Below are 13,418 nucleotides of genomic sequence, written 5' to 3'. Positions count from 1 at the left end.
TATGTGCTTTTTTCGGCTGCTGCTGCTAATCTCTTCACAAGCCAGCTATCATTTGCCGCTGCTGATATTTTCCCACAAGCTTATATGCACTATTTTACAAAGATCATTGCCGGTTTTTTGTCACATATCTTTGCTTATGTTCAAACATTCTCGATGAAAACATAACTATCAGAATGACATTCATCCATCAAGTTATATTCCTGGAAACTAATGCAAATATCTGTATTCTTCTAAAACTTGTAACTTTTTGCATTGATAACATGTATGACCCTATCGTCTCTTGTGGAGAGTTACTTGCTTGAGGAATGTCCTAGGAACGCAACCAGCTCCCCGGGGGAATAAACGATATCAAACGATAGGCACATGGAAACAGCAACACAACAGGTCGATATGTCGTCGGCTATAAGCGGCTGGCAGGGGTCGCTTTTCTAGTCTTCATTGCATCGTCACAGGCAGCATTTCCATCGTCAGCAGGGATCGCATACTAAAATTTAACGGTTGTGTAGAAACAGTGAACAAATGCATTTTTATATAAAATATACAATTTATTTTACATTTAACACTGGCGGAGCATATTTTTATAAAGACCAGTTGAAACCAGACGCATGCAGCTAAAACTTATGTCGCATCCGTCGACCCCAGAATGTAAGCTTCAACTGCTTTAAAACAATAGAATTATATTTTATTCTCTCTTTCTACATTGAAAGAGAGAGAAAGGGAGTAAAAGGGAGAAATAGAGAAAAGGAGAGGGAGGGAGAGAGAGAGAGAGAGAGAGAGAGAGAGGTGAGTAAACGTGGAGTGTAGACACGTTTACCAGAACCGAAGGTCAGCTGACCAGATTACGTATGAGTGACGTGGTCAGGTTGGCTAGATCTGTGAGATTTAGTTTGGACACAGAAGACAACGGACGGCTTTCCATTGTCTCCTCCTCTCCACGGGGGGGGGGGGGGCGAACGCTGACGTGTGTAGAAGAAGAACCCACACAGGCCGATTTCACTTCCACCTCCTGCAGGACCTCTGGGGAAAGTGAAATAAAAACTATAAAACCCATTCATCGTCTTGGAGTGATAAAAGAGAAAGATATATTCATTATTTTGTTTTCGTATGTCTCAATGTTTTTTTTCTTTTTTACATTGGCATCACCACTTATCAAGGCCAAGAGACCCCTCGGGGATAAGGATTAAAGAGTGTACAGTAGAAATTGGACAATATAGAAATATTAGTAATGGAAATTCGGTAAATTTGTTAACTTATATGGAACGGCTAATCAAAAACTTGTTTATGTTAGACTTGAAGACAACCATATTATAGTCAGCTGGAACGCAGGAAAACGGAAGATAATTCCATAGGCGTGCAGTTCTAAGAAAGAAGCTTTGCTCATGGAATCTACGTTTAGGTTTAGGCGCAGATAAAGAGAGGGGGAAATTGTTGATAGTGTTTTCTGCTAGACGGGTGTTTTTTGTGAAAGTTTTGCGAGGGGGGGTACTATAGATTGGAGTTCAGTCGAGCGCTTGCCATGAAAATAACGATAAAGCAGAGACAAACTCGCAACATCTCTTCTGTGAGAAAGAGGTTGCAGGGAATGATGAGTTTTCTAGGATCTCAAATCGTTTTGACTTAGTTAAATATTAATAAACGATTGTCATTCAAACCCAGCCGGCATGCTCTAACCTTCCCAAACCCACAAAGCACCTGCTTAACACATCTGCACCTCACAAGTACAGACCAAGTTAGACACAAGGTTAATTAATGTAGAAGCCCCCAGCTCCCCCAAAAGGGGTGCTCTCCATTGTGACACACATGTTTCTATCTAGACAATAATAATCATCATAATGCTCTACCAGCAAGACTAACCGGTATTTTCCAGGAAACTAATAACATAGCACTCTTTCCTTTTTATTAAAGCACCTGTTTACATTAAGTCTTACCTTGGGGGTAATTGTAGGGGTTCCTTCTCTTCATGGCACGTGTTGTCCACCAGAAGATAGCCCCGGATATCAGATCGACGCAACTGTCTACCAGACTGGATGTGATAGAAATGGAACCAGAAAGTGCAACTGCGATTGCTTTGGCTATGGTAAGGCACTGGCAAAGAGAAACAAAGTGGGGGTAAAAAGAGATTATCTATATAACTGAAAGAAGTGTGTGTCTGTCTGTCCGTCTTTGACGTAAATTTTGTTTTTTTTTTTGGGGGGGGATCGCTCTCTCTTTTTTTTTTCTCTTTTTTTTTTGGGGGGGGGGGTGCTCTGCTCTCTCTTCCTCGACATAAATATCTCTAAACTTTCTCGTAAAGCAACAAAATCACGCCCATTCACTGTTGAGGTTTCTAGATACCAGACAGCTTTCTACTCAGTTTTTTTTTTTCTCAAACTGCTCGACTTTGGAATTCCCTCCCAATTTTCTGCTACTAACATGTAGAAATTTAAATGTAATACAAACAGACATCTCACTGCTTAACTCCCTACATAGTGTGCCCCTGTAGACATGGTCGCACATAGTAACTGCTTACGTCTGAGTGGCAACATGTCTTATTTGGGATGAATAAGAATGAAAAAATATTACATTATAATTATTGTATTTATTTTCCTTTTATGGAAATCACTCCAGACAAGGCATGAAGCCACTTGGTGTAAGGAGCTAATAAGGATGAAAGACGATTATTGGAAAGATAGTAAATGCCTATTGGCCTCAGTTTTGAAAGTATTAAGGCGATAAGTTGGAGGAAAACAGTAAGCAGAAAGGGAGTTTCATAACCCTCTTGTTCTTAGAAAAAAGCTACTGGAATGGGATGTATTACGAGCTTGTTTCCTTCAATAATTACAAGAAACCTTCTCAATCACCAATAGCTATGGCTAAAGATACATCACATAAAAGTACTTCTTTCAAACTCTTCAGTTTAACGTTCCCAGGGAACATGAGTTGGAACAGATACATTGAGAGCATTGCCAAGACTGCTGCAAAGAAGATGGGCTCTCTCTACCATGCTAGAAAGTTACTTATGCCTGAAAGTATCCTGTATCTCTACAAGGCCACCATTCGCTCATGTATGGAGTACACTGTTGTCATGTTTGGGCTAGTGTATCTACTACTAGTCTCTCGCTCCTGGAAAGGATTCAAAACAGAGTCGCCAACCTGGTAGGTCCTGAACTGTCATCTAAGCTTCAGCCTCTGTCCCATCGACAAAATGTTGCATCTCTCTGCCTATTGTACAAGTATTTTAATGGTGAACGTTCCGACAAACTACAAGCCCTGGTACCTCCCCAACGTAAATACCCCTGACAAACCCGACGAGCAACTAAATCTCACCTCTTCACAGTAGAGATTCCGAGATGTAAGAGAGCCTTCTACTCCAATAGTTTCTTTCCCAGAACTGCTAGATTTTGGAACTCCTTTCCGGGATACTGCTTTCCCAACTGTAGTGACACGCAGAAGTTCAAGTGTAATGTGAACAGACCTCTTGTTGCTCAACTCCCTTCATAATATCCCTGCAACTTAGATCCCCGGTAGTTGACCCCTACATTAAAGTGGCACTGTGCCTTGTTTGGAGTGAAAATGTAATAAAAAAATATTATTAATCCTAATCTAAAAAATTCAGAAACATTATATCAAATCAGTACGAACACAAATTAATATAAAAATCAAAATGGCTCGATGCTCTTTCTGTGTCATAAACGCATCATATATTTTGAATTCTAACAGCTATTGTTAGTCAGTAAAAAGAACAAAACATTCTATCATTCACCAATAAGAGTCATTGTCAAAATACTCCTGAAGAAGGTCGGATGTTACATCGGTCAAAACGTTGTGAGAATAAAACAGTAGTCCGAATAATTTAAATAATATCAATCCTTATCTAAAAAATTCAGAAATTTTTTAAAATTTAGTAACTGAAAAAAAAAAGTTGTGAAGCTTTGGTGGAGGTATGCACTCACTGAGTGCCGTTTTAGTGTTTTGTGTTGTTTTCTTTTTTATTGTTCACTTACCACGTTGACCAGTAGGGTTATCCGTGCAAAAAGGCTGGCTTTTTTTTTTAGGTCAGTGTTACTGTCCTGATCGATTTGGTGCGGAGATTCATTTTCGAGGAGGAAAGTCTCCTCATAAGATGCGATCAATTTATTCTGCGCTTTGTAGTAAGATCTAAAAAGGACAAAAGAAAAAAAAGAAAAAAGAAAAAAAGGACAAAAGAAAAAAGAAAAAAAAGAAAAAAAAAAGAAAAAAGGACAAAATAAAAAAGAAAAAAAGAAAAAAGAAAAAAGAAAAAAGTTAAGCTATCGGATTATTTGATTATTTTTTTATTTTTTATTTAAAAATTTTTATTCATTTTATTTTATTTTTTTTAATTTGTCCATTTTTTTATTTTTATTATTTTAATGTTTGTAATTTTGTACTTTTTTTAATTTTTTTATTTTTATATAAAAATATTTTTTATATATATTGTATCTTTTTATTTTGTTTTAATATTTTTAAAAAGAATTCTATTTATTTTATTTTTTAGTTTAAAATTTTTGGTACATTTGTTATTTTTTTATTATTATTATCATTTGTATAGTTTTATTTTTTATTAAAAATTGTTTAATATATTTTTATCTTTTTATTTTATTTTGTTTTTTTAAATTTGTCCATTTTTTTATTTTTATTATTTTCATGTTTGTAATTTTGTACTTTTTTATTTTTTTTTTATAAAAAAAGATTTTTTATATATATTGTATCTTATTTTATTTTATTTTTTTAAATATTTTTTGTACATTTGCCTTTGGTTATTTTTTATTATTTTCATTTGTAATATATTTTTATCTTTTTATTTTATTTTTTTTAAATTTGTCCATTTTTTTTTCATGTTTGTAATTTTGTACTTTTTTTATTTTTTTATTTTTATATAAAAAAAAAGATTTTTTATATATATTGTATCTTTTTATTTTATTTTTTTTTTTTAATTTGTCCATTTTTTTATTTTTATTATTTTCATGTTTGTAATTTTGTACTTTTTTATTTTTTTATTTTTATATAAAAAAAGATTTTTTTATATATATTGTACCTTTTTATTTTATTTTTTTTATTTATTAAAAAGTTTCTATTTATTTTATTTTTTAAATTTGTCCATTTTTTATTTTTATTATTTTCATGTTTGTAATTTTGTACTTTTTTATTTTTTTTATTTTTATATAAAAAAGATTTTTTTATATATATTGTACCTTTTTATTTAATTTTTTTAATATTTTTTAAAAAGTTTCTATTTATTTTATTTTTTAAATTTGTCCATTTTTTATTTTTATTATTTTCATGTTTGTAATTTTGTTATTTTTTTATTTTTTTATTTTTATATAAAAAAAGATTTTTTATATATATTGTACTTTTTTATTTTATTTTTTTAATATTTTTTAAAAAGTTTCTATTTATTTTATTTTTTAAATTTGTCCATTTTTTATTTTTATTATTTTCATGTTTGTAATTTTGTACTTTTTTATTTTTTTTATTTTTATATAAAAAAAGATTTTTTATATATATTGTACTTTTTTATTTTATTTTTTTAATATTTTTTAAAAAGTTTCTATTTATTTTATTTTTTAAATTTGTCCATTTTTTATTTTTATTATTTTCATGTTTGTAATTTTGTACTTTTTTATTTTTTTATTTTTATATAAAAAAAGATTTTTTATATATATTGTACTTTTTTATTTTATTTTTTTAATATTTTTTAAAAAGTTTCTATTTATTTTATTTTTTAAATTTGTCCATTTTTTATTTTTATTATTTTCATGTTTGTGATTTTGTACTTTTTTATTTTTTATATAAAAAAAGATTTTTTATATATATTGTATCTTATTTTATTTTATTTTTTTAATATTTTTTAAAAAGCTCCTATTTATTTTATTTTTTTGTTTAAAAATTTTTTGTACATTTGTTATTTGTTATTTTTTATTATTTTCATTTGTATAGTTTTGTAACTATTGTAACAAAATTTGTAATTTTGTACTTTTTTATTTTTTATATAAAAAAAGATTTTTTATATATATTGTATCTTATTTTATTTCATTTTTTTAATATTTTTTAAAAAGCTCCTATTTATTTTATTTTTTAGTTTAAAAATTTTTGTACATTTGTTATTTGTTATTTTTTATTATTTTCATTTGTATAGTTTTGTAACTTTTTATATTTTTTATTAAAAATTGTTTAATATATTTTTATCTTTTTATTTTATTTTTTTTATTTTTATTTTTGCAATCCACTTCATAGGTGTTGTTTTTTCAACACGTTTTGACAAACTCATCGTCTGGCCTTCTTCAGGTGATTAACAACAACGGGCTAGGAATGCCGAGTCTTGTAACTGTATCACCTTGTAATTACTGCCTTCCATAGTTGTCGTTTCATCACGTTTTTGGCCAACTAATCCTGTGGCCTGCTTTGGGTAGGATTGAAACCGCTATCTTCAGACAATGCTCACCTGGAACTGTAGATAGTCAACACTTCTATCCACTGCGCCACAAACATGAAGAAAGCTAGTGGATGAGTTGGGCGAAACGTGATGAAATAACAACAACTATGAAGATGGGAGTAACAGTCCGAAAAAAACAATATTTAAAAATATACTTGTTGTGAAAAGGATGTCTTTGTTCTATTTCAGAACGAAGAAATTCGTTGGCATTTAAAGAAGAGTGTGCAGCTTTGTGAGATGAGTGAGATTTTTTTAACTGCATTTTTTTTAGCAAGAGAATGACCACTTATCAAGGCCCAGAGGCCACTCGAGGATAATGGTTATATATAACCATTTAGATATTTAAAAAAAAAGATTTATTCTTTTTGAAATAAATTAAAATGTGCATGTGTAGTTGAAATAAAACAAGTATATTTTTAAGAGTATGTAGTAGTTTGCTTGAAGCATTGTTGGTAAAGTATATTTTTGTTTTATTATTCATTAACTGATTACATATAAATTACAATATTAAAATACAAAATTATATAATGTTAACTTATATTACAATAGAAAAATGCGAGCATGAAAAGTAATGTGGTTAAGCTTAAACATGGAAAAGTAAAGGACTCGTTAAAACCGGAAAAGAAAAAGGACAAGATATTCTAGCAAAAAATATAATAAATTTATCACTTAAAATATCGCAACATTAAGAATTGATTATATAATGTTAACATATTACAATAGAAAAATGCGAGCATGAAAAGTAATATGGTTAAGCTTAAACATGGAAAAGTAAAGGACTCGTTGTTAAAACTGGAGAAGAAAGGACAAGATATTCTAGCAAAAAATATAATAAATCTATAACTTAAAATATTGCAGCATTCAGAATTGATTATATAATTTTATAAATTGAATTAAAAAAAAATTCTTAATGCTGCAATATTTAAGTCATAAATTTATAATATTTTTTACTAGAATATCTTGTCCTTTTCTGTTCCAGTTTTAACAACTAGTCCTTTTCTTTTCCATGTTACTTTTCATGCTCGAATTTTTCTATTGTAATCCATGATTTTTCCAGGCTTCCAGTAACTTCGCTTGTTCTTTGTTTAATTTCAATCTTATTTTTTGCCCCCATACACATATGTAATAACAATGTACGGCACTCGTCTGCTTTCAAATCCTCCCCAATTATCTCCCTTTCACGTTTTCATTAGTGAATTAATAGCAACAGTTGTCACTGAAGCAACGTGGTTGCTATGACAATCAGTCATAAAAAACGTTGCTTGCCTCCTCATATTTTTTTTACTATTTTGAACACTAGAAAATTCATCATAATTTTTGTTTTACTGAATAGAAATTGAAAAAAAATTTCACAATAAGTTGAGAAGGTGATCTAAAAACTGTATTAATTGTTTGAAATTTGGTTGAAAAATGAGTAAGTGGTCAAGCTTTAAAGCAGTTCGAAATGACTAAAATTGCCACTTAACCATATATTTAAACACGGTAGTGTTTGAATTATGTATCTATATATATATATAATTATATATATATATATATATATATATATATATATAACATAAAAACTACAATTAAATTTACCAAAATGATCCAAGATGGTAAAATTAAAGTATATCATTGTTGTGGTTGCAAGGTTGAACAATAATTAGTAAGGAAATACAATGAAGACGCAAACAACAAGATAACGCAATAATAAGTGTATTAAAGAAAAGGTATATTTACAATATGTACAAATGACGGTGTCGAGCCAGAGAGTCTTGGTGGGAGGACATGTACGCTCTTCGGCGTCACTTCCGGTGGCATTTGAGTAAGACACACCAAGGCCAACCTAGGCTTGCCATTTATAGTGTTATGTTATTCGCATATGCAAATAAGTGGTTGCCACCACAACACCCCCCTCCCAAAATTTTAAGTCACACAGATTTCAATATCTTTTTCTTTTTGGGTTTACCATTAATGGTTCATTCACTTTTCTTTTCCTACCTGATCTTCGGGGTTCAGGTGCATTTTGAGGCGGTTCCAAATTAAAAGATTCGTATATGATATCTATGGTGTCCTCCTCTTCGACTGTTGTCGTATCATCATCATCTTGGATATGACGTTTTTTTATCTGATTTAGGTGCCTTTTATGTATATTCTGTGGACCTTAAATCATGTATGTACAATCACCAATGCGTTTATCCACTACTCCACATTCCCAGTAAGATGTGTTATTTCTGTAGCACTTAAAATATACTCAATCTCCCGAGTTATATTTCTTTCTTCTCGTGTGTGTAGTGTTTCGGATAATTGCCTGCCTTGGCAATAGTTTGTCAAACGCTGATTTTACCTTTCTGGCAAACATTAGATCAGCTGGTGATATGTTTGATGGTGTACTAGGATGTGGTGTAATCCTATATACTTGCAAGAATTGTTGCAAAGCTTTTTCTGTTGGTGTTCCAATGGATTTCTTTAACGCTCGTTTTAGCGTGTCCACGAACCTTTCCGCGAGGCCGTTCGACCTTGGATGATACGGCGGAGTCGTGATGTGCTTCACTCGGAACGTGTCGCAAAATTCCTTAAACTCTGCGGATGTGAACTGCGTTCCGTTGTCAGTGACCAGTGTGTCTGGTACACCGAATCTTGCAAACAACTCGTGTAGGAACCCTATTGAGTTGTTCGTTGTTGGATTCCTGCAACGCATTACCTCCGGCCATTTTGTGAAACTATCCACTACAATTAAATAATAGTTTTCACCTACTGGACCAGCGAAGTCCATGTGGATTCTCGACCATGGTTGGTCGGTTTTCGGCCAAGGTTTGTGTACTATAGGTGGAGATTTTGCCGCTAACTGGCATCCTTTACATTTATCAATTGTTGTCGCTATGTCAGTGTCCATGTTACGCCAGTACACGTAGCTTCTCATTAACGACTTCATTCGATTTATCCCCGGATGTCCTGTGTGGAAATCTCTTAACATCCTATTCTGCAATGTTTTGGGTATTACCACTCTCTCGCTGTACAGTAACACATCGTCACATATGGAGAAAACTTCCTGCACCTTTGTCTCCGTTATAATTTTCTCTTTTATGTCCAATGACTGATTCTTCCAGATTGTGTTTCTGTGGTATCAGTCTTGACAGTCCATCCACATGGCAAATCTTTTTTGATGCTAGATGTTGTAGCTGGAAATCGTAATTAAGTAGTATTGTACCCCAGCGCAGCAATCTATTTGCGGTGTATACCGGCAATCCTTTTTTTGATCCATAGATCGTGACTAACGGTTTATGGTCGGTTTCAAGTATGAATTGTCTACCATATAAATATCGGTGAAATTTAGTCACGGCAAAGATTATGCTCAACGCTTCTTTTTCGATTTGTGAATATGCCCTTTCGGCTGGTATCAGCGTTCTCGAAGCGTGCGCTATTGGTTTTTCTAGATCCATCCGGCATAATATGTTGAATGCATGCTCCTAAGCCGTAGGAGCTAGCATCACTAGCGACGACTATTTTTAAGTTTGTGTCAAAGTGCGTTAAGAATAATTCGGATGTTAGTGCGCTCTTTATTTTGCCAAAAGCGGTTTGACATTCTTGCGTCCAGTTCCACGGTGTATCCTTTTTAAGCAGATTATTTAAGGGGGCTCGCAAGTTATGCATTCCTTCAATAAAAGATTGGTAATAATTTGCGAGTCCTAAGAAACTCTGCAAGGTTGTTACATTATCGGGTGCTGGCATATTTTTTATTGCCACAGATCTGTCTGGGTCTGGACGTCGTCCATTTTTGTTTATTATGTGTCCAAGATACTTAATCTCGCTCATACAAAAGTCACATTTACTTTCTTTTACTTTAAAGCCGAATTCTTGTATTCGAGTAAATACTTGTTTCAAATGTTCCTTATGTTCTTCTAGGGATTTGCTCCTGACAACAATGTCGTCCAGGTATGCACATGCGCACTCAATACCACTTAGCATGGTGTCCATCGCTTGCTGAAAGATGACAGGCGCTACTTTGATGCGAAAAGGCAATCGGTTGTATTTGTATAATCCCTTATGCGTATTGATGCATAGTATTTTTGAGCAATTCTCCTCGACCGGTATTTGCAAATACGCGTCGCTCAAGTCTATCTTGGAGAAGATATTACCCCCATTCAACTTCGTGAATATTTCCTCTGGGCTTGGTAGGGGGTAATTGTGATCTTTTAATAGGGAGTTGACCCCGGTCGAAAAGTCTGCGCACACTCTAACTTCGTCATTCTTTTTCTTTACGTATACGGTGGGGGCTGCCCACTCGTTATGTTCTATTTTTGATAGAATTACGGTCTGTTCCAATCTATTTAATCCTTTATCAATCTTTTCCAACCCAGCGAACGGAACATTTCGCTTTTTTCTAAAAATTGAGCTGGTGTTTTCTTTAAGTTCAAACGAGGCCTTGAATTTATTGCAGCGACCTAAGTTAGTCGTGAATGCCTCAGGAAATAATTCTTTTAAATCGTCTTTTATATTTACTGTTGTTGGAGAAGAACATTCTAATTTTTTACAGAATGTATTGATTGGCTTATCCCATAGTCCGAATTTCTCAATTAAATCTATTCCAAACAGATTTTCACTATTTTTTAGTACGAATATTTTTAATTTCTTCGAAATCCCTTTCAATTTTATCGGGAGGACAACTTCTCCTTCAAATTTTATACCACCACCAGTTACCGTCCGGGCTGCTTTACTAGTTTTCATCATGGCCGGTTTTCCCAACTTTTTCCACGTACCCAGGTTTATTATAGAAACATCGGAGCCGGAGTCGAGTTGTAACTTTATTGATGTTTTAAATATTTCCACTTTTATGTATTTTCGCCGATCTTTGTCTAATTTTGTATTTGATTTTGTTTGCTGTACTCTCTTTCTGGTGTAATCTTTATATCTGCAGCAATCGCTTTTGTGTCCCACCTTTTTACAATTGTAGCATTTTTTCTTCTTATAAGGACAATCTGATTCCCAATGCTTTTCTGCACATCTCTTACAGTTATATCTAGGAAGAGGCTTGTTATATTCTGTACTATATTTATGGTTATTATCTTTGGAATATCCCGTTCCATTGCTTTTCTTTGTAAAGTTCTTGGTTGGTGCGTATGGTTTTCTAACTTTTCTTACATATGCCACTCCGGATTCTTCTATATTTTTTAATCCTTTTTTAGTGTAATGGCCCTTTCACAGTCCTCTGCTAGTTTCTGGAGGGTTAAATCTTGCTCAGATTCCAGCTTAGACAACACTCGTCTGCGTATTTCTGCATTTTTCGTGGAAACTAACCCTTGAGCGAAGATTAGACATTTAAAATCTTCTACCGTTAGTTCTGCAAGCTTAAAATTATCGCAGTTTTTATTGACAACTGATGCGTATGTCAAATAATCTTGGTTGTCCATCTTTCTTAGATTCATGCACAGCCATCTTTTATGAAAAAGAGATATCTTTGGATTAAATAATTCTTTTAGTAATTTTACAGCTTCCATGAACTCTAATTCCGCAGTTTTTTTAGGTAATATGTAATCTACGAATTTGCTGTGTTCTGATGTACCCAATTTTCTGAGTAAGAGGCTCACTTTCTGACTATTTGGCCAATTTTTACAGTCCAGTTGAAAAACATCCTCGTATCTTGTGTAGTATGCTTCAAAATTCTTCTCTTCCTCAGGCACATAATGAAATGTGTCCATGCTATTAAAAATAGTTGTATGGGAGAAATTAACACTATCGACATTTTCTCGATTACTCTTTAGTAGTTCCAGTGTTTTAGCAAAACGTTCATCTTGTCTTTCTTCATATTCCAATTGTAGTTTCTTATGCCTTTCTTCCTGTTCCAATTGCAGTTTTTTCTGCTTTAATTGTGCCATTTTCTGCTTTTCTTCTTGTTCCTGCTGCCATTTCAATAATCTGTCCTCTCTCTTTTCCTCGCGGTCAGCCTGTGCCTGTATTTGTGTTTGCAAAAACTCGTTTTGTGTAGCTTGTCTGTGTTCATCCCGCTCAGCCTGTGCTTGTAAAAATTGCATGAACATTTTTGATAAGTCTTCCATGTTTTTTTTTTTTTTTTTTTTTTTAGTGTGTAGTTAAAAACAAATATTGTACCATGTACAATATACACCGGTTTGGGTTACAACAAAAAAGCAATTGCTGTAAGCTCCTGTTTTGAATAATAATATCGCTGCTTGCAATAATATATTCTTTTTGCGAGTCACGCTGCAAAAAAAAAATAAAACAGGTTTATCTGGAATCACGAAATGGAATTGACTTTCCGTTTTTAGGCACTTACTAATAAGTAACTCTTTCCACCAAATAAAAGTTTGGGTTTTTTTTTTTTTTTTTTTTTAATCGAGTCACAATTGAATAAATGTATGCAGTATATTTAGTTCTTTGAGTTTTTTTTGTTTTTTTTTTTAGTATTTTAGTAATTAAAATACCTCTTAAATTGAGATTACCTTTTTTTCCGTGACGTTTTACTGTATTATCCGTTATTCAGTGACAACTTCAAGAAAAAAAAATCCTTTCCTTGAATTTTAGTTTAGCTGTGGTATTTCCTTTTAGTACCGACGTCAACCAAAACATTAATTAAAAAGTCCTTTAGTTGTTGTTTTGTTTACGGAGAACAGTAATTACTGGTGAACTTTTTTCGTAGGTTACTTCCTTGCTTTTCGTAATACGGGTCTGACCTGTCGTTTTTGCGACAGAACAAAGTTCGCTTTTCGTTTGCAAGTTGGTCCTTTAGTAAGATTTTTCGTGTAGCGACAAAACAAAAATTCACTTTTACATTCGTTTGCAAGTCGGATTCCCAGAAAACGGCGTAAATTGTCGCATTTGCCACATTAGAGTTTTTTTTTCACTTAAGTTGAAACTTCTCTTTAGCGTAAAATCCGTTTGCTCATCAACACTTTGCATTCCTTAAAAAAAAATGGTCAACCTTTGCGTTGTACTTTTTTTTTTTTTTTTTTTTAAATAGTTCTTCGTCAAACTGTTATATTTGACGCTT

The 13,418-nt window shown here is 32.7% G+C and overlaps 1 protein-coding gene across 3 annotated transcripts in view; it reads right to left on the bottom strand.

Moving 5' to 3' along the window:
- Positions 1-13,418, bottom strand: part of LOC145261036 (uncharacterized) — a 135,724-nt gene that overhangs the window by 30,224 nt on the left and 92,082 nt on the right. For all 3 annotated transcript variants that reach the window (XR_013864389.1, XM_080119180.1, XM_080119181.1), the window contains exons 5-6: positions 3,984-4,137; positions 1,929-2,085 (exon numbers count right to left, since the gene is read on the bottom strand). Coding sequence is in view for 2 of the 3 variants with exons in the window: in XM_080119180.1 (XP_079975306.1) it covers positions 1,929-2,085; positions 3,984-4,137 (311 nt within the window). In the remaining variant the exon portion in view is untranslated. The remainder of the gene's footprint in view (positions 1-1,928; positions 2,086-3,983; positions 4,138-13,418) is intronic.

This window comes from Euprymna scolopes, chromosome 37 (genome assembly GCF_053919585.1).
Source record: "Euprymna scolopes isolate OS-2025 chromosome 37, ASM5391958v1, whole genome shotgun sequence".
Taxonomy (NCBI): Eukaryota; Metazoa; Mollusca; class Cephalopoda; order Sepiida; family Sepiolidae; genus Euprymna; species Euprymna scolopes.
This window is presented reverse-complemented; position numbering and strand designations above follow the sequence as displayed.